This window comes from Clarias gariepinus, chromosome 24 (genome assembly GCF_024256425.1).
Source record: "Clarias gariepinus isolate MV-2021 ecotype Netherlands chromosome 24, CGAR_prim_01v2, whole genome shotgun sequence".
Taxonomy (NCBI): Eukaryota; Metazoa; Chordata; class Actinopteri; order Siluriformes; family Clariidae; genus Clarias; species Clarias gariepinus.
This window is the reverse complement of record NC_071123.1, coordinates 17,292,340-17,315,165: the sequence shown is the minus strand read 5'-3', so window position 1 is coordinate 17,315,165 and position 22,826 is coordinate 17,292,340. Positions and strand designations below refer to the sequence as shown.

At 37.6% G+C, this 22,826-nt stretch overlaps 1 protein-coding gene across 2 annotated transcripts; it reads right to left on the bottom strand.

Annotated features, from left to right (window-relative positions):
- Positions 1–2,259: 2,259 nt before the first annotated feature.
- On the bottom strand, positions 2,260–14,976 carry hoatz (HOATZ cilia and flagella associated protein). Of its 2 annotated transcripts, XM_053485917.1 has the most exons (6): positions 14,748–14,976; positions 11,783–11,818; positions 11,635–11,705; positions 5,012–5,071; positions 4,006–4,058; positions 2,260–2,632 (listed from the first exon to the last, which is right to left on the bottom strand). In XM_053485917.1, the coding sequence occupies exons 1-6, from the start codon at positions 14,953–14,955 to the stop codon at positions 2,566–2,568; spliced, it is 495 nt and encodes a 164-aa protein (XP_053341892.1). In that variant the 5' UTR covers positions 14,956–14,976; the 3' UTR covers positions 2,260–2,565. The 2 variants fall into 2 exon arrangements, with proteins under 2 accessions (XP_053341892.1, XP_053341893.1); XM_053485918.1 differs by lacking the exon at positions 4,006–4,058.
- Between the last annotated feature and the right edge of the window lie 7,850 nt (positions 14,977–22,826).

Here is a 22,826-nt window from a genome sequence, read left to right as displayed (position 1 = left end):
TGTGTGCGCAGGAGTGTATGAGCCCGGTGTTGTCTGCGCACAGCGCGAGCAGCTGAAGGCAGGGAGGAGTGTGTGAGGGGTTTCGGTCACGCGAGCGCGTTAATTAGAGCCGGATTAATTAAATGAGCCTGCGGGTCCTGGGCGGAGTCTCTTCTCTCTGGTGCTCTTGCATGGAGGAGAAAAAAAAAGTCAGATTTAAAAACCGCATTGCACTCTACAATCTGTTGCGTTAATAATAAAAATTCATTTTAATTTAGGATATTTACCCAGCATACTGTATGTTTTCTTTAGACAACTAAATTATTACAATATAATGTATTATTATGGTATAATACATACCAATTATTATTATTATTATTATTATGTAAACAAATTTTTTTTTCTTCCAATAAGAGCTGATCTCTTTCACTTTGTTGCTGCAGTGGAAATGTTCAGAAAAGCAACCTTGAAGCCGGTGCTCTGTTTTAGTTTTCATCCCTCAGCCCCCCCAAAAACTGACTACTATGAACCTAACCTGAAAATCTAATCCCAAGCACTTCTATGTAAAATTTAATCCAACAATATTCAATATTCAGTCTTGATCAGGCACTGTAATATTTTGCATTACCAGCACAAATACACTATTCCTACTATCTATTTCTTTAGTTCATTTGTTCTCAACCCTTTATTAGTGGTTTAACCCTAATAAAGCAAGGGAAAAAAAAACAGGACAGGAGGTTCTCCAGGACCAGTGTTGAGTGTCAAATGTATGTGGTGTTCAGACATTTCACACTTTTAAAATTTCCCTCCTATAGTGAACATATTTTTTTACATAGGAACATATTTCTCATATGTGCTTTTACTTACTTAGTTATGCGCGCACTTACTCATTCATGTATACAGGGCCACAGGGGCATGGAGACTACCCCAAACCAAAAGGCTTGGGCCACAAGATATGGTATACCCTGGATAGGATGCCAATGCATTGCAGGGCACACCCACGAAAACACACTCATACACTCATTAAAGCAGGTGGTGTTAACCGCCAAGCCACCGGGCACGCCATGTGCTTTTACTATACTTCCAGTTCTTTTTGACATGCAATCACATATTTTTGACATGATGTCATCTGAATATTTGAATTGTTCAATTTCAGAGTATTGAAATACATTTTCACATATAATGACATGTCGGGGGAAAGATTTCTCATCAATTTATTTAACTTTTGTTTTATTTATATAGAACTTTTAACAATGGTCATAGTCGCAAAAAGCAACTTTACAGAATCTAAACAATTATAAAAATTAGATAAAAAAAATGTGAAGATATGTATGACTTAAAATGATCAGTTTGTCTCTTATGAGCAAGCCGAGGGCAACGGTGGCAAGGAAAAACTCCCTGAGATGACAATGGGAAGAAACTTTAAAAGAAACCAGACTAAACAGGGAACCCATCCTAATTTGGGTCATAGTGTCACCCAAATGAGGACATACTCATATTCTGACAAATATACAAAGGGGACTTCCCTAGTATGCCTTTTTTTTTTTTTTAAAGGTAAAGAAGATTTAAATGTCACATGGCAAAGTATGTCATTATCTTCCTTTTCTACCTAAATTTCTATAATCTGTCTTGTAATCATAAAAAAACTTACTTTTACAATGTAAAGTTTATGTTTTAAGAAGTGTGTACAGACAACATGTGCATTTGTTACAGGTATTTTGAAGCATTTCAAATTCTTATAGTTGATACAAAATGAAAGTACAGTGGAACCTTGGATTACGAGCATAATTCGTTCCGGAAGTGGGCTTGTACTCCAAAACACTCTTAAATCAAAGCAAATTTTCCTATAAGAAGTAATAGAAACTCAAATTATTCATTACACAACACCAAAAAATAAATGCATAAAAAAATATAAGTGTTTCTGTTTATGTTTCCTCTGTGTGTGTGTGTGTGTGTGTGACTCTAAAGTAAGAGAACAGGAGGAATTAGCCACTCCTACATCTTATCTTACACAGTAAACCCTTCTTCCTCTCCTCTCTCCTCAAACACACGCACGCGCGCACACGCACACACACTAACGGAAAGACTGTTTTCTTGTTAAAATTATCAAGGAACATCGCTAATGACATGCATGTGGGCGCATACTAACGGAATCAGTAAAGTAAAACAAACAAACAAATGAACCTGCACTTTTCCTTTGCAAAGAATTGCAGTGTTTCTGTGTAGAGCAAAGAATGTGTGTGTGTGTGAAGCTGAGAGGGGGTTTGGGGGGGGGTGTAAAAGCATACGCAGTACACGTGGGCAAGGGTGTTGATTATACCAGTGAGAGACGCGCACTAAGACCCAGCAGGGGAGATAATTACCCACAATTCCACAGCGCAAGGGAGAGAAAAAACATTGGCTCACTTGTGATCACGTGACACTCGGCATCAAAACAAAAAGCGCATGCGTGCTACATGATGCTCCAAGACTTGCTTGTTTTCAAGGTCAAAATTTATTAAATATCTTTGCCCGTCCTTCGCAACACTCGCAAACTGCATTTCTTGCAATCCGAGGTTCCACATTTCAGAAGACTGGTGGCCTCCTTTATAAGAGTTCTCGCACTTCCTTTATGTCCTGATGCAGAACCTCAGGAGGAGCCTTGCAAGCCAGCCTGCAGAGACACATCATTAGAGATCAGAATCAGCACGATAAAAAGTCAAAATTAACATTTCACCTTTTTAGTTATTTACACCTGTGCCTAAATGCTTAATCATTTGTCATTAATACACAGTTTTGTGCAATACATAGAAATATATACATACCAAGCTGTACTTTTTCCATGTCATGGTGGGTACAATATTGTGCATGTTTAGCATGCAGTTATCAAACTGGAGAATCTATGTATTTTTATTTAGATTCTATTGTGATAGATTGTAATGTGTTAAAGGAAGGTGCGTGCTTCCTAAGGTCAAAATAGGTACGATCTAATTTTTAGAATATTTAAAATACAAAAAAGAAAAAGTACAGATTGGAATCTTTATGTACCAGGGATGTTCAAGTCAAACTGGGATTTTGAGATGAAGTTCCTCTTGAATGAAGTTGTAAAACTGATTGAAATTGACAGAAGGCTGTTTGTGCCAGTAAAGGAGTTCCTGGCAGGCCAGGGTTTTAGATGTGAAGCTGTACTAAGAAAACTTTCTACTTTGATGGTATTCAAGCACTAGTAAAACTCTGGGATAACTGCATTAGAGTTGCAGGGGTTTGTATAGAAATAAAGGCAGTTTTTACTGTCATAACAGTGATCTCTTATTTTGTCCCAATTTTGACTTGTATTATTTTTGGACCCATTCAAATCCAATTGAATACCAATATAGGAATGGCCATAGTGTCCAATTCCAGAGCTAAAGATGCCATACTGTTCACATTTAGGTCTAATCTTACATAGCTGACTCATGGATTAATTGAGTAACACATAGTCTAATTAGTGAACACTTAATGGGCTGAGGTACAACAGGAAGCTTTCACTGTGGGAAAAAACATGCATAACATGTCCTTAATTTTATTATTATTATTTTTTTTTACACAAATCTTTACCAAAACTATTAACATCTTTTTTTTTTAAGTAAGGAATTGGGTATATTGTTTCACTCTCTCTCTGCATCCACTTTTTTCACTCATAACTCTTTAACTGGCTTTAAAAGGGCTGACTTGGCACAACAGACACACATGCATCCTCACTCAGTTTTCCAGTAAAGTTCATCTAATACCTCTCCCAAGAATTAAAATGGACTATTATTTGTTTGCCTTCTTCTTTTTCTTTTTGTTTTTTTTTTAAATTTGAAGTAATTTATGGCAGCAGCATCAGCGAAACAGCTTCCTCTCCTATAGCAGTAAATCCTTTAGTCAGTGGTGGGTTAATGCCTCTACATCCACACAATCAATGCAGGGCTCTATCACGCACCATGCCACTTATCGTAAGCGGTTTAAACTTAGATTTTTCACCAGATGAAATCAGTGTTTGACAGAACTGGTATTCTCTTGTACCTCTCGGTCGACTCAGGTCTACTTGGCTTGTGCAGACGGGATACCATTTCTTTCTGTGGAGAGGACAGCGTTAACAGTTGATAATCATGATGTGAACAATTGCGAAGATGTTTTTTAATTAAACAATTAGATGTTGGATGGACGTTTTGTACAAATGTGTAATAATTATTGCTGTGAACCCTGTACCATGCTGTAGCATACAACAGGAGATGGTATTAAATTAATGACGGCTTTCATTTCAATTTTGGTAGGTACTTGTATCTGACAGTATGTAATTTGCAGATTACAGAAATAAAAATAGCTGATGTGATTACTATTAAGAAAATGAATGTATCTATCTATCTATCTATCTATCTATCTATCTATCTATCTATCTATCTATCTATCTATCTATCTATCTCTCTCTATATATATAAATATATTTCCAACAAACAGTTCACTATACTGTACAACATAGATGGAAATAATATAAGGGCAAAATTTAGATAGCCAAGCTTAAGGGTCAAAAGTAATGGATCGAATGGTTTTAGCCAGCTTATATAATTTTTATAATCAGAATCAGATGCGTTAACTATTTACATAACATTTACGTAACATTTGCCGCCTTAAGCAATAATGTAATATAGAACTGGCTATGACTAATGACTATCGCTAAAACAGCTAAAGCTAACCACATAATCATCATCATTTTCCCCTAGAGACATTCAAGTCCATAATGAGCCGCTTTCCAGACCCTTCCACTCTTCTCGTTCCTCTGCAGTGGTTGGACAGCCGCTAAAATGCTGAGGCTTTGAGGAAAAAGTGCTGATAAGAGATACAGAGCACTCTAATGGATAGAAGAGGAATAAAACACTTGGCTGTCTACGGTACTCCTCTTCTGCCCAAACCTGCAAAGGGCTGTAATGATGAATTGCCTATTGAATAATTTGCACGTGCGTATTGGCATCTGAACATAAATGAAGCAGCAATATGGTGTTATGAGGGAGATCGTCATGTTGGTGCCTACCTTAATCCGATCTTCTCTTTGCTTCTTTAAGAGATTCAAGATCTCGTCATGCCTTTTCGCCTTTAAGGAAAAAAAAACACATAAAGCTTACGGTAAGTAAAGAAAGCAAGCCGTAATGGTAGACAGTTATCCACAAACAGCTCCAAAATATGTGCATATGGACACGGCTGAGAATGTAGCAGCCAGCTGGCAAGAGAAACTGCAACTGCTAAACAAGCCTCATAACTCTGATTTAACACCCTCGCTTTGTGGCTACATGGCTGGCTGGTAATTAACGTCATTTGATTGATTTCATTCTGAATATGGCTTCAGCAGCCATTTATCAAGCAGACATCATTCGAGAGCAGGTTAATCAGTTACAGTAATGTAATGGAATATGATTATTATCATTAGCTGTGAACATTAACCAGGCCTGCAAGTACTGCAGAAGCACTCAAAGTGAAATCAAATGCGGCTTCTTTTATAAAATATGCCCATTCATGTGGACAGAATAAATCTTTTTATTTATGTAAAAACTTTAGTTTCAAAGTGAAAAAGGCAAGTACTGTTTGAAATATAATGTTTTTTTCCCCTCATAAAATCAGCCATCTCTCTTCAGTCATCATTTTTTGGTGGAAAAAAAAAACATTTTTCTCAGGAAGAAAAGCCAGTTAATAAATAGCGATTATATGAAAAGGATCTGGGCTCTGGAGGACTATACATCTTAGAACTTTCAGGTCGATTGCTCTCAGTGGGCCTGTGGAGAAATAAGAGGGATATGGAGCCGAGTGGGTTGTAACTGCGCTGGAAAATAGCTTGGTGAATGAGCAATATATTTATTAATTACTTGCGAATAATGGCTAAGAAGTGCATGAGATTATGTAATTTGTTCGGTGGCATTTATTGACTTTTTAGGTTGAACCAAAAATTTGATTAAAGAAAACCATCACTGATAATACAATTTTGTTTAAACTTATGGCAGTGCTTAAATGTGGGCAGACACACAATTTTAAATTTCGATAGCCCCTCAGGGGTATGGATCTCTTTTAATAATAATGAAAGCTTAAACTTGATCTGAGTAAATTGGATATAAGTAGAAAAAAATATGCTTGAAATTCCACTTGACTCAGCCAGAATCTTCTTATGGCCAATGAGATCATTATGACATCACACCAGGTGTTCCCCATGCCCCGGGGTCAAATCAATCTTAGAAACCTATGCTCACTAACTGGTCAATATTAACGCTTACCCATTCGCCCAGGGCAATTAAGCTCTGCGTTCTGTCGAATGTCTCATGCTGTTGTCTGATCAAGCAAGTGAAAAATAAATGGAACGCGTTTATCCATGGTTCCACTTTGCCACTAGCTGATATCGTGCTGAGTCTATCGACCAATCAAAAGCCTGTGTTCCTGACTTGTTGACCACTAGGACTAATAAGCTGTGTGTCTGATTGAGCTCAAGTGATTTTGGCCTAAAATGTTCCTTCATCCACCTAAAATCGGCCAGGTGACAGGCAAAAAACGGGAAATGCAATGAAACAAAAACAAACTGATGATGAATAAATTGTGCCGTTGCAGAACTACAAAGTGAAACGGTAAAGGAAGTCTCCCTTAGAGTTTGTCTGAAAGGTTTTCTTGGATCTACCATGAACAGGAGAAAGATTCATGTTTTTATTCACCTGCAAAGAGTTCCTTTACGATGAAACATAATTAAATAAGAATTAAGTTATTTGGGTGAGTTGAATGATGATGGTGAACACTAGGATATGGTAGCATTATAGTTATAAAACATTTTAGAGCAGAAAAAAAAGTATTTAATCTAATTTTTCTTATATGTCAACTTCATAATTACTGTCTCACATCTTCACATGAAATATGGAGCTGCTCCTCTTCCTCGTCCTTTTTTGACATATCCACACCTTTCTAACTTTGTCGTGTTCATTAAGGTCCCATGTAGTGCTCTGGTACACAGCTTTTTAATCCATTATGTGTGTGCGTTTGTGTTTATTTGTTTAAGTCACCCCTTAATATAAATGTAACCATTGTCATAGCAATGCATGTGGAAAAGTAGTAAGTGATGTCATCTCTGCTGGGTGAACAGGGTACAAGTCCCGGCCAAGTCATGATGTCACTTTGGATGAAAGTGGAAAGCAGAGCATCCCCTATTGCACAATCACACGCCACATTTTCTTACGGAAATGCATCTCTAGTTAATGTCTTGCTGTCTAATAAGCATGGTGCATAATGTTAAAAATAGATATTTCATTAGGTTTAAAATAAGAAGTCCTCTCCATGTAGCTGGCATCTGTAACAGTGGTCTTTACAATGTCTGTAATAAAATAATTATTTGTGATGTTCACAAATGTCACATTCCTCACAATTTATCACTCTTGTCAGCCTAGTTAGTTTCCCCAAACCAAAGCAGTTACATGACATAGTAAAATGATGGAAGCAGATTGTTGAAACCTGAAACTACCTAGACTAACAGTAACAGTAGTAGAACTAACAGTACTGTTAATAATGTTTAAAGTCATACGCATCTGCCCAGGGTGGATCATTTAGTATATACAGTATAACACAGCATGCATTATACTTTTAGCGGGTACGTAAACACCCAAACATACATACATTACACCAAGTGTCTGAGAGGAGGAAGGTGAAGAAACTTCTTAGTATCATGGATGATACATCACATCCCCTACATAAGTCACTGATGTCATACAGAAGCACGTTCAGCCACAGACTAAGACTACCAAAGTCTAAAACTGAACGCCACAGGACATCATTTATACCAGAGGCAATGAAACTCTATATCTCTTCCCCCTTCATTAGGGAGCTGTCAAGACAGAATAATCAATAGAACTTTATCATGCCCTGATACATTTTGCATTATTATTATTACAATAACAATATCACATGCAAACCACTAATTATGCAATATTATGAAAATCATGTGCAATATTTGTATGTCTGGTGTGGTATATCATTACTTCTCTATATGCAATATCAAATATTATGTGCAAAATAAATCACATACATGTACATTACACAAAAAAGACAATTCTGCACCTTTCTGTACAGTCTGTAGTTTTTTCCTCACTCACTCACTCACTCATTTTCTATACGGCTTTATCCTGTATTTAGGGTCACGGGGACCTGGAGCCTATTCCAGGAGACCTAGGGCACGAGGCGGGGTACACCCTGGACAGGGTGCCAATCCATCGCAGGGCACTGTATTTTTTTTGTTTTTTTTAATATATATTTTTTATTCTATTTATATTTCTTTATATTGTATTTTATTTCTCTCTCTCTCTCTCTCTCTCTTATGTTTTTCTTATCCTATTGTATTTGTATCTTTTAAATATGCAGCCACTGGAGAAAACAATTTCCTTCAGGATTAATAAAGGGTTATCTTATCTTATCTTATCCTATTGAGATGTATCTGCTACTTCTACTTCTGCAGCAGAGGTAAGTTTTGGTCTTGCTTTCATAGGAAGGTCTGCAGCTGACTTTTGTGTCTTAAAATAACAACTTACTGTTGTTGTTTTTGTTGTTGCTTAATTACATAATTTCATAGTTTTTAAATCTCCAGTATTGTTCTAGTATGTAAAAAATACATCCAAACCTGTGTCCAAACCTTTGACTGGTACTGTATATATTTCCTGGCATGTCCAACATGTTTATTTTCTTTACCATTCATTTTTTTTGCTTTCTCCCTACTTTTAAGACTTTTAAAATTCAAATTAGTTAAAATGTACAAAATATGACTAAAACACATGGCTAACTACACCCCTGTTCTGTATATGTTCCAACTATATCCAATAACTCTGATTCATATCAGGCTACATGATGCCACCTGGCATTAATGAAATCTACTTAAGGAACTGTGCCATTGTGATTGCCATTGATGAGCCTTTGAAAAACCCAACTTATTCTACTGTGGGCATCAGCTGTTCTTTGAACTTGGGTCAAATGCATACTAAATGTCAGGGATAACAAGGATAACGATCTTCTATTGGCCAAATTGACTTTCAAATTAGGAATAGCTGTGCTGGTAAGAGCTCTTCATCCAAGGAACCTTCTTTCTATAAGCTGCATCTCATGACTCCCACTGAGACTGAATGATATGCACCTCTTTACTTAAGCAGAATACTCTGCAAGAAAAAAAAAAACAGAATCGATGTTCTCTGAAGCCTCTTTCTGATGAATTGATCTGCCACTAGGCTGCACACCGCAAACCATGGGGTCCTGTAATCCGATTAGCAGCCACCCTCAGCGGGCTGCAGCAAGCGCTAGAAGCTCCGCAGATGCATCCATCATGGCAGAAATACAAAGATCTTAAAACAGTTGGTGTAATAAATTGCTGATATTGCTCATTTGTAGCCCATGCCAGGGTCTTGTCACCAAATCTCATATTCCTGTTAGGGATTTCGAACATTGATTGTGTCATTAAAACTGCCACAATTAAGGACCAATCTAGCTGGAGGTGGTGTGGGATTGCAGCACATGCCTGATTCACTTTATGTCTTAAGTGCAACGTTATGCAAGTGGTCGCTTCATTTCCTTAATGTAGCCTGCTGAGGCTTCTTTTTTTTTTTTGCTTAAAGACAGATTCTGGCTGCCAGATCCTCACGCTGCAAAAACTCATCTGGTCTCGATTCATTGCTCATTAAGTCTATGTATACTCTCTCTTACAGACTGGCTCCAGCAAGAGAAGACAATAGAAACAGCACCAATATATCATAGCTATTACTTGCAGTTAAAGATATGGAATAAAATAATCAGAGGTATTTTTGATCATAATTCAACTTAATTCAATTTGATCTGTATGGCATTTTTTAACAATCTTCTTAACATCTTTACAGAATCAAAGAATAGTAATCAAAATTACATCACCCTTTGCAGGTTTAAAATCTTATACTTAATATTTTAATTATAGTAACACCTTAGACCAGCAGATGGCAGTATACTTAAACATTATCTTACCAGGGGAAGTGAGAAGTGCTGTGCAGAAGTCGTCACAGGCGTGCTGATATCCAGCACAACAGCATGACCTCGAGTGTGATATTCGACTGTTGTGTGGAAAACAACAGTTCCACAAACACCATTTATAATAAAAAGATTATGATTTGTAGTTTTACTTGACCGGTTATTTTGCTCCACAAACCCACATCACTTTGTGATTGGATGAACTGACTAACCGCGACTAGCAGAGCTGGCGACTGACAGATGGCGACCAACCAGTACTATGTGGCCAAAATGTGAATAGAATAAGTAATTTTCTCTTTATATTTCCACTGATTTTACTTTAGAATATCAGAGCCGTTCATTTCCGGGTTTACGGGTTAAATCCCAAATAGTGTCAAATGGAAAGATCCTAGTGCGCTAGGGTTTACAATTACTTGTTTAACACACCAAGTAGTGCGTTACAGAGAGATTTAAGATTTAGCCTTGTGTTAGAAGCTTGTTGTGGGTGTAGACAATTTAAAAGGAGTTAGAAGCAATTACTAATATGACAAAGTGTTGTTTAAAATGACATACACATTTACATTCACTCACTCATCGTCTCTAACGCTTTATCTTGTATTCAGAGTCGCGGGGGATTGGAGCTTATCCCAGGAGACTTAGGGCACGAGGCGGGGTACACCCTGGACATGGTGTCACTCCATCGCAAGACACACACACATACATACACACACTTACACACTCATTTACACACTACAGAAACGCCAGTTAGCCTAATCTGCAGGTCTTTGGACTGTGGGAGGAAACCGGAGTACATGAAGGGAAACTAGTTACATTCAGTATATATATATATATATATACTGTATATATATATATATATATATATATATATATATATATTATAATGACATAATGGTGGAGTGTACCAACCTATTTTAACAACTGGGACGTGGTTTGAGACAAAAAAGTCTCTGTACTGTTACTGTACCATCCATTATCACAACTCCTGGAAAACCTCCTGTCTAATCAGGCCGTAACTAACTGTAGTACATTATATCCCTGAGCATCGTTATTGAGGTAAATCACTAGTGAGCAGAAAGACTGTACATCATTCACTCAAGCCTGCATTCCGAGCGAATGACTTAAAGGGATAGGTTGGGTTTTTTCAAGTCTGTCTTAAATTCCGGGGCATATTAAGTAAGTTCGTTACAGTAGGTCCCAAGGTAAGACCTCCTGTAATGTACTTATATGCACGTCAGATTTGATACAAGACATTAAAAAAAAACCTGAACTATCCCTTTAACTGCCTACTAAAAGTTTAGTAAATCACCCGCACCTCCCGGTTTTCCAGGTTTTTTTAATTGTTTCATGTGTCTCATTTCCAGCTGGTTTTCAACACAAGCACCGAGTCTAAAATAGAAAGTACCTAGTACTAGTATAGAAAACGCAGTGCATTTTACACAGCCTGGAAAAGAGCAGCGTCATAGATCACAGAGCACTCGAGAACAGAACCGAGCCGTTCTGAAGAGATGAGCTGTCTTCGCAATCTATAGATACTTAGGAAGCAAAGACTGTGTGGGACATTTCCTCTGGCATTTTCCCCACAGTCTACATTTATACAGTATGCAGGCTTTCATGACAAAAAATTGTGTAGGTATAATGACGGTAACTGTTACTCACCATTTTCAGATATCTCTGCTTTTCATCTTGCATCTGTAGCTGGTAAGCCTTCTGAAGGATCCCGTTGCTGTCTGTAGTAAGATCATGTTGTCAGTTTGGAGGAACTTTGAAGTTAAATTATTATTAAAATGAATGAAAAAGTACTTACTGAACCATGGTGGCTGTTTGGGCAGATTATTGCTGGCTATGAGGACAGATGAAACAAAATTATTAAGACCATTTTTGTTTTATACATACAGTATATAGATAAAAAGTAAAGGCCACGATATTTTATTTCACCTGCTTGTGATCAGGAAAGTTTGTTCTGGATAAAATTTTCATTTATTGACGAATGACACCTTCTAATCCGTTAATGCTTTTGCAGCAACAGTTTCCACAGGTATCGTTCAGGACATTTTAAAATAAGTTAAACTGTTCATGAGCCAAAGTGTTTGTGTGAAGAAACGTTCATTTAGCATTCATTGAAGGAGTCTCCAGTATCAACAGTTTGTAACAGTCAGAGGTGTATCTTTCTACATTAACAAAGTTTTCAGGGTAAATGGATTTGTGATTTCTCTGTAACATTACAAGCTGCATTGCTTTCTTGTACTATTGTAACTAAATAATAAAAAACTTTCTTTTATTAATAAATAAATAAATAAATAAATAAATAAATAAATAAAGCAAATAAAATGTTAGTGTGATGCAGGGGCATTTCTAGAGTCAGACATTTAGATCCGCTAATCATAGGCCTAATGTAACGTATATATTACATTGGTATTGATAGTAATTATTTTTGTAATATTAACATTATTAAAATATTTTATTTCATAAATATTAAACACTAATATTAGTATCACTAGTAAGTAACGAAAACGAAAGCACTCAACCATTTTATTGTTGTTTTATTGCTGAGCATAATAATAATAATAATAATAATTATTATTATTATTATAGTTCAGAATGATCAATCACTCTGTGCTCTAATCACACTCTGCACAACATATCCCACCATCTATTCAGTTTAATTAATTTTTATTAGTGTAGCACTTTTAACAATGGTCATTGTTGCAAAGCAACTTTACAGAATGGAAAGAAAATTATAAAAACGTGTATGAAATGTGAAAGAATATGTATGAATTAAAATGATCGGATTGTCCCTCACGAGCAAGCCAGGGGCGCCAGTGGTCAGGAAAACTTTGTGAGATGGCAAAAGGAATAAAACTTGAGAGTAACCTGACCCAACAGAGAACCCATCCTCATTTGGGTGATAACGGACAGCAGGAATTAATATGGAGTCCAGTTCGTTATTGTAGACTCAGGTACAAAACTGTAGTAAATTCCGTAGGGAAATCCCTGTAGCACATTCCTTACTGTACGTTACTGTTTTTCTGCACTAATCAAACATCTTAACAAACACATTAACATGCTTCTTACCAACCTCCTACCCCTAACTGTACATTATTGTTTTCTGCCTTAATCAAACATCTGGTACTGTATTTCATGTAAAAGCACCAACATGCTTTTTAAAAAAAACTTTCTTAAATCCTAATATCTCAACGAACATCTTAACATGCTTCGTACCAACTTCTTACACCCTACTGTAAATTACTGTTTTTTTGCATTAATCAAACATCTGGCACTGTATATTTATATTTAGGCATTTGGCAGACGCTCTTATCCAGAGCGACTTACATTTCTATCTCATTACACATCTGAGCAGTTGAGGGTTAAGGGCCTTGCTCAAGGGCCCAACAGTGGCAACTTGGTGGTTGTGGGGTTTGAACCTGGGACCTTCCGAACCGTAGTCCAATGCCTTAATCACTGAGCTACCACTTTATTGTGTAAAAGCACCAACATGCTTCTTACTAACTTCTTACATCCCACTGTACAGCATATTACTGTTTTTTTGCACTAATCAAACATCTTAACAAACATGTTAACATGCTTCTTTCCAACTTCTTACACCCTACAGTACTTTATTGTTTTGTTGCATACTTCTACAGTACATGTGATACACTTGCACTACTTTGGGCACTTAGTATATATTTGAAGAATAAAACCCAATTGTGATTCTGATTAAACTTAGCGCCCCCTAAAAGCGTCTAAACAGCATAAGATCTCTCTCACACACACATACTCTTTCTATCTCTCTCTTACACACACACTCTCTCTCTCTCTTACACACACACACTCTCTCTATCTCTCTCTCACACACACACTCTCTCTCTCTCTTACACACACACTCTCTCTCTCTCTTACACACACACACTCTCTCTCTCTCTTACACACACACACTCTCTCTCTCTCACACACACACACACACACACACTCTCTCTCTCTCTCTCTCTCTCTCTCTCTCTCTCTCTCTCACACACACACTCTCTCTCTCTCTCACACACACACACACACACACACTCTCTCTCTCTATCTCTCTCTCTCTCACACTCTCTCTCTCTCTCTCTCTCTCTCTCTCTCACACACACACACACTCTCTCTCTCTCTCTCTCACACACTCTCTTTATCTCTCTCTCTCACACACACACTCTCTCTCTCTCACACTCTCTCTCTCTCTCACACACACACACACACACTCTCTCTCTCTCTCTCTCACACACACACACACACACACACACACACACACACTCTATCTCACTCTCTCTCTCTCTTACACACACACACACACACACACACACACACACACTCTATCTCACTTTCTCTCTCTCTCTCTCTCTCTCACACACACACACACACACACTCTATCTCACTCTCTCTCTCTCTTACACACACACACACACACACTCTATCTCACTTTCTCTCTCTCTCTCTCTCTCTTACACACACACACACACACACTCTATCTCACTCTCTCTCTCTCTCACACACACACACACACACACTCTATCTCACTCTCTCTCTCTCTTACACACACACACACACACACTCTATCTCACTTTCTCTCTCTCACACACACACACACTCCCTATCTCTCTCTCACACTCTCTCTCTCTCTCTCTCTCTCTCTCTCTCACACACACACACACACACACACACACACACACACACACACACACACACACACACACACACACTCTATCTCACTTTCTCTCTCTCACACACACACACACACTCACGCTTGCATTGCGGGTCCTTGGCTACCTTCAGACGCTGAGACACGTCCACGGACACTAAGCTGGACTCGATGGGTGGCTGTAAATACAGGGAGCTCCAGAACACCTTGGCGTGAGCGACATCCTCCTGCGAGGAGCCTTCAAACACCGTGTAACACACATCCACATCTGACGGCGTTTCCACAGAGTCCGTGTCCCGATCCTCGCTCATAGCGACACTTCTGCTGCTGCGCTGTAGCCAAGGCCCGAGTGTGTTTACCGGTTGCCATGGAGATAGGCGCTCTAAGCGCGCGACTAAAAAGAATACTCTCCCCCCCCCACACACACAATTAATTAAAAAAAAAAAATGAAAATGACCTTTAATGAAATAAAGTCTTTTTATTGAAAATTTAAACAAGATACATATACACACATGGTACACTATTATTTTTCTCCCTATATTATTCCCCTCTTCTCTCTTCTCAATAACAGAAAAACAACAGACAGGCAGTAAAAACTAATAAAACATCACACAAAAGAATAATAAAATTTAAATCATACAAATAAAAAAATTATTTTTTAATAATAAAAATATTATAATAATTATATTATAATTATATATTTTTTCCATCAAAGTACATTTATAAAAAATCAGAAATGTTTAATTACAGATCCAAACTATCTATCTACATATTTTCAAAATGGCTCAAGAATGGTTGCCAGACATCATACAATTCCTGAGTAGACCCCTTTATGGAGTAGCTAATCGTTTCTATCGTCGTAGTCATTGTCTATACCGTTTTATATCCTGTGTCCAGGATCGCAGAGGGCCCGGAACCTGTCCCAGGAGACTTGGAGGCGGGATTTACCCTGGTCAGGGTGCCAATCCATCTCAGGGCACACACACATACACACACTCAAACTCATTCACATACTACAGAAAATTTGGAAATGCTAATCAACCTAACCTGCATGTTTTTGGACTGTGGGAGGAAACCCACCAAGCATGGGGAGAACATGCAAACTCCATGCATGCAGACACTGAGGCAGGAATCGAACCCAGAACCTCAAAGGTGGGTAGTAACAAGTTACATTTACTCCGTTACATTTACTTGAGTAACTTAAAAAAAAAAAAAAAAAAACTTTCATGGGTAGTTTTACTGCACCATACTTTTTACTTTTACTTGAGTAGTTTTGTAAAGAAGAAACGCTACTCTTACTCCGCTACATTCGGCTACACTCGGCTACACTCGGCTACACTCGACTTGTTACTTTTCTAACCATTTATTCTACACATGCAGCCGTTAGATCTACCAGATGACTGTGTTTTACCAATTAGATGCAAGAACAATAATCAGATGACTCCGTTTGACCAATCAGCCGCAATAACAATAAAAAAAAAAAACATTACCAGTATGGTAGTCACATGACCACACTCAAACGAGCGGCATAGCCAGAAAGAAATCTTCAGCTGGCATCCCTGTCATCATATAAAAATAATGTTTTGCAAAAGAACAGCTTCATACTGCAGTGTCTTCTCTATCTGCCAGAACAGACACACACACACATAAGCATATAAAAACTCGATTTTAACCCGAGGAAACCTGTCTCGGTAAGTTATTTAATTGAATGTTGCAATGTTGGCATATAAAATTATTATAATTATACTATAATAATATAAGATATATATAGCTAATATAAAAAGTATTAAAAATTAATCAAACATTATGATTGAAACAGTTACTCAGTACTCACTCAGTGAGCAAGAGTGAGTCTTTTCACCGAATACTTTTTTACTTTTACTTGAGTAATATTTTGGATGACTACTTTTTACTTCCACTAGAGTAATATTATTTTGAAGTACAGCTACTCTTACTCAAGTACATTTTTTTGGCTACTCTACCCACCTCTGCAGAACCTGGAGATGCAAGGCGACAGTGCTAACCGCTACGCCACTGTGCCGCCACTAATATTTTCTAGATCAATAAAATACAATCCAATGAGTACCCACTGGTAGAAATGGCTCCATCAATTCATTCTCGCAAAGCAGCTTTACACAAAAAGGTTTTTTTTTTCTACTGAGAAGAGAGCTAAAGGCTATCATATTGGCATAAAAGTCATTTTGGCGAGTGAGTATAGTTTAATAAATTACAAAGCGGCAATATCTTTCTCTACTAATGTGTACATTGCAATTTCTACTGACTGTTTTTCTTTATACATAGCTGATAACTATACATTTAATCAATGTCTTAAACCAGGAAATGTTAGGACCTAACAGTCCTCATATGAGGATGGTACAGGGATATATGTATAGAAACAATGAAGTTGGGAGAAAATGACATGTCCTCATATGAGGATGTTCGGGTCTCAGGAGGCCATACAGGAAAATATGCTCCTGAACTAGCACACTGACCCTAGCTAACCGTTAGACTGCTTCCTACAATGTTATTGGGATGTTTAGTTTTGGTTTTGGAAACATCTGAAACTGGAGATCATGTAGTAACCCGCTAAGATAACCTTCTCTAAACCATCACTACACTGTTAATATAGTGATGTTAAACTAGCTGTTAGTCATGAGGCTCCTGTAACATCTGTATATAAAACAAATAAAACCACTTACCACAAAAACCATAACCACTATCATCATCATCATTATCATTATCATCATACTCCATGTTTCACTCATACTGCTGCTCAGACCTACATGCCACATCTTTTTCCTCTTATACCCATTTTATATATCTCTAGTTGAACTTTTATTTCATTGTAACTGAAAATGTTTTCTATTATTACAGGGAAATCTATCTTTTTACTTTCTTATTCCATCTCATCTTTCCTTTTTAAGATCACGAACAGCTGTTTAAGCATTTCACTGCTTATCATACTGTGTATAGTTGTGTAAATGACAAATACAATTTTAATCATCATCATCTCTTTGGTCTTTATTTTCTTCTTCTTAATGTCAGCTTTAAATTTTTGAAATCTAGAATTTGAAAATCAACTTTAGGATTAAATCCTCAGAATTGTGGATCCAATCAGCATGAATTAATGAGTTGCTATTTGTGAGAAATAGATTGTACATACATTAATAACACAGATCAAACTAATAAATAACAACAATGATATGATGATGATGACGACAGTGATAATTATGACTATTATTATTGCTGCTGCTGCAATCAGCCATTACCATTTGCTTTTTGTCATGTCTTGGCCAATCAGGATTGTAAGAAAAAATGCTTTTAACTTGAGTATGATTTATAACTTTAAATATTAGCTCTTTACCTACTGTAAGGATATGAACGTGTCTAAATAAAAACAAAACTACAAAAATAAAACCACACAGTAGAAGCAGCAAATGTAAAAACACTTAAGAATTAGACTGATGATATAGGGCTAGTTAGACTAATTTGTGAAAACTGATTTGTAAACCTGGAGCATGCAGTAATTGAGTAAAGATTAGGCTAAATGAATGACAATTCCTTTCAGACAGACACTTAGACAGTTAGATTCATTTTCCTTTTTAATATTATTTTTTATGAAGATGTATTACATTGCAAGCATTTTCAAGAACCAAGACAATATAAAGACGTGCTGGTTTTGAGCTGTTGTTCAGCTGGTAGTGAGGTTAGTGATTACTAGGTCCAAATTGTAATCAGCTAACAACACTGCCAAATAACCAAACAGCACTTGTTCCCAAGGAGACTTCCAGAACAACCGTGGCACAAACATATAATAAAGCACGTTTCACAGATGAGTAACATGAAGTAAGAAACTGAGTAACAAACTGACTATTCTGATTCATACACATTCACATTTCATACAAACTTAAATAATTATTTTGATTGTGTAAAGCTGCTTTGCGACAATGACAATTGCTAAAAGCGCTATACAAATAAAATTGAATTGAATATAAAGTATCAGCGGCAACTTCTCCGACCCTCGTTTTGATTGCAAAGCAACTTCCCATATAATATATAACCACATATAATACTTGAAATAAACACACAGTGATATGTGCTTGACTGTAGGCTGTTGTGTTGGCAGTATGGTTAGTGATTGTAATCTGTGTAAAACAATCAGCTAACAACACTGCCTACAAACCAACCCCAACAGGATAACAGGACTGAAGATGGCTGTAATCTTAATGTGAAGTTTTCTTTCACCTCTCAGACAAATATATACAGACAATACATGAAGAGTTTGACAAATAACATTTTAATCGGGGCTGGGTCAAGGAATTAAAAATTAGAAGGAAAAAAATCTAAAGGAAAAGAACAAAAAGTAGCTACATTATCTAAATAAAATTACGATTCACATATACAGTACATCATAATAAATATCATAGATGTTGATACAAGCAATATCATTTATTACAAGAAAAACAAGCCTAAATGAATAAAGTATCAACACTCACCTGTAGAGGACTTGTTTAAAACACAACCTTGCTTAGTTCTGTTCAGTCCTGTCTGAAGGAATGCTACTTCTCTTCTATCAGATCTATCTCTTCTTTTCTGTGTACGGTAGCCTGTACCTGTTGTTGCCATGCATCTTATGACATCAGACCTGTTGGGTCAGAAGTTGATGTATCAGTTGCTCAGGTGCATTTGATTTGTTGTTTGTAGAAAAAAAGCAGCCACATACAGTACAGTAATTGCACTAGATTCATGACACTTCTGTAGATTCTGACACACAAAGAATTTAATAAAAAAAAATTAATCATCATGAAATTCTACACGAATTACTGATACACTGTTAGGGATTTCATATAATTTATTAGACCTGTTTGTTAATTATTCTGGTTGCACTGCCATTTCCTCGAACATTTAGGCCTACTTTAAATGGCCAAAACATGGTATCGGTGCTAAAAAGTGTCTCACCTAGGTGAAAAAGTGAATTTTTAGATAGGATTATATAACACTATTTTTTATAATACTTAATGCCTTTTATCTCCCAATCCACGCTTAATTTTTTTTTTTGTAAATATGCATACACAATTAAATCTTTAGATTGAATAAAAGGAAACACTTTTGCTAAATACAATTTCATGCCCTTTCATATAGTGTCTCTCTCAACTTCTATATGGCTTTAACCTTTATATACAGGGTCGCAGGGGGCATGGAATGTATCCCAGGGGACCTAGGTCAAAAAGCGAGGTATGCTCTGGACAAGGTGCAAGTCTTTGGATGCGGGAGGAAACCTACCAAGCATGGGGAGAACATAAAACTCCATGCACACAGAGGCAGGAAATAAACCAGGCACCTGCCTGGGAATTGAACCTGGACCCTGCAGGTGCAAGGCGACAGTGCTACTCACTAAGCCACCATGCCCATTTTATGTAGTGTCTGTAGCTTGAATACAAATCTTTTAATGATCTTAATTGTCATTCAGATGAAACCAGCCAATTTAGATTTCACATAAAAAGACATAAACCTAAAAAAGTGTAGTATTCTAAAAGTTCTCCAAAGTTAATAGGGCATTGCAACATAAATTTGACATTTGACACGGTTAAAAACACCACAGATGTTTTGTCTATTATACACAATGCTTTCTCAGTTTTTACAAAGTTTGAGCTATTCTAAACAAATAAAAAAATGTGTGATTAATAAAGTGGAATTTGGTGTCCCTCAAAATGACAAGACTACTTACCTGAGGAAAGTTTCACCTGAAGAATTCGGTTAAGTGTTTCTCAGTGGCTCTGAGCTCTCACACTCTCTCTCACACTCTCGCAGGCTTTATAATAAGAGCCACCGCGGCGCGTTTAAACCGAGCGGCGCGAGAGGCGCGAGCGGCTCGGAGCGGGAAATGAGGGCGCTAAAGAGCGCGCGCTGGCCTGACGTCACCTCACAGCTGCAGCGCGTGAAGGAGCAAAGAAGGCACACGCGCGCATAAAGGCATTTGAATTGTTGACGTCATCATTAAAAATGCAGTAAATACTTTAAAAATGTCTTTGTTTTACACGAACTTGTTGTTCTAAAAACTGCATGTTGTACATTTTTTTTAGCAAAATCTCAATTTGTCCTATGGTGTGACTTTCCCCAATTAGAGTTAAATAAATTTTAAAACCAAAACCACAAATGTTGGGTTTAAATAAATACCCCAGGCATCATTTTAGAAGGGTCTATTTTAGTAAATTACATTCATATAATCATTTTAGTAGAGTTTGCTATTGATGGTCTGCACAAAAAGACTATGCGCTTGCACTTGGTCAAGGACAGACACAGTTGTTCATCACCTTTTTCGGTCGTGGAGATGACGGCCTCGTCCACTATGAAAACTGTTGCTTTATCTCAGGGTCGTACCCATACACCCAAGTTTCGTCACTATAATGATGCTCGTCATTTATGACACGCTGACAGAGTTCTATGCGATGGCAGCCTTCTATGCGATGTTCTGTCTGCTCCTGTGTCAGCATCCTTGGGACAAATTTGGTAGTAACACGGCACATGTTCCAATCACACGTGAGGATTGCCTGGACTGTTCCCTCTGATACACTGACAATGACAGCAAGGTTGTGGATTATTCTCTGACTATTATCCTGTACAAGCTGCCAAATGGTTTTGACATTTTCAGGGGTTTAGCTTGTTGAAGGTCTTCCTGATCTTATGTTGTCTTCCAGTGATGTTCCTCCACTCCTGAAAGATGACTCATTGCAGCATCGCTGTAAACTTGCAGAATCCTGTCAAACATCTCTGTGACAGATTTCCCCAGTTTCATGCAGAATTTTATGTTCTAACATGCTGTTCATGATGCAATAGCAATGGTAAGGCATATGGTCAGTATAGCACCAAATTCACAGCTCTCCATATAAGAGGATGATGTCTTTTGGCACACTGACTAATGAAGGTTGGTGGTCCCTGTGACTGTGCATGCAGCCACCTGTTGCTGTGTTTAAAACCAGTTAAAAAAATGATTTATACCACCTTGTACTTCTAAAAAGCAGAAACTTAATAAAATTTACTGAAAATCATGTCCTCAGGTTTGACATTACACTGTGTTCCAAATTATTATGCAAATTGGATGTAAGTGTCATAAACGTTAAATGTTTAGTTTTTAAATTAAACTCATGGATGATGTTGTGTCTCTGGGCTCTTTGGATCACTGAAATGAATCTCAGACACGTGTGATAATTAGTTTGCCAGATAAACCCAATCAAAGGAAAAGTACTGAAGAAGGTTGTTCCACATTATTAAGCAGGCCACAGGTTTCAAGCAATATGGAAAAGAAAAAGGATCTCTCTGCTGCCGAAAAGCGTCAAATAGTGCAATACCTTGGACAGAAAACATTATATATTTTAAAGAAAACTTAAGCGTGATCATCATACTGTGAAGACATTTGTGGCTGATTCAGTGTACAGACAGGTTCGTGCAGATAAAGGCAGAATGAGGAAGGTTTCTGCCAGAAAAATTCATCGGATTAAGAGAGCAGCTGCTAAAATGCCATTACAAAGCATTAAACAGGTATTTGAAGCTACTGGTGCCTCTGGAGTCCCACGAAACTCAAGGTGTAGGATCCTTCAGAAGCTTGCAGTTGTGCATAAACCTATTCAGCCATCCCTAACCAATGCTCACAAGCAGAAACAGTTGCAGTGGGCCCAGGCATACATGAAGACTAATTTTTAAACAGTCTTGATGAGTGTCGTGCAACCCTGTATGGTCCAGATGGATGGAGTAGTGGATGGTTGATGGCCGGCCACCATGTCCCAACAAGGCTGCGACTTCAGCAAGGAGGTGCCAGAGTCATGTTTTGGGCCGGAATCATGGGGAGAGAGCTGGTAGGCCCCTGTAGGGTCCCTGAAGGTGTGAAAATGACCTCTGCAAAGTGTATTGACTGACCACTTTCTTCCATGGTAATAAAAGAAGAACCGTGCCTTCCGTAACAAAATCATCTTCATGCACGACAATGCACCATCTAATGCTGCTGCTATGGGCATAAAAGATCATGGTGTGGCCACCATCCTCCCCTGACCTCAAACCCAAAACCTTTGGAGCATCCTCAAGCAAAAGATCTATGAGGGTGGGAGGCAGTTTGCATCTAAACAGCAGCTCTGGGAGGCTATTCTGACATCCTGCAAAGAAATTCAAGCAGAAACTGTGCAAAAAC

What these genes read in the sequence shown, in the direction of transcription:
- hoatz (XM_053485917.1), bottom strand. Translation starts at nt 14,955, where the DNA reads ATGAGCGAGGATCGGGACACGGACTCTGTGGAAACGCCGTCAGATGTG. An exon ending in CAAGGACCCGCAATGCAAGC is followed by an intron (nt 11,819 to 14,747) that starts GTGAGTGTGTGT and finishes CTGTCCTCATAG; the next exon opens with CCAGCAATAATCTGCCCAAA. An exon ending in AAAGAGAAGATCGGATTAAG is followed by an intron (nt 4,059 to 5,011) that starts GTAGGCACCAAC and finishes TCCTCTCCACAG; the next exon opens with AAAGAAATGGTATCCCGTCT.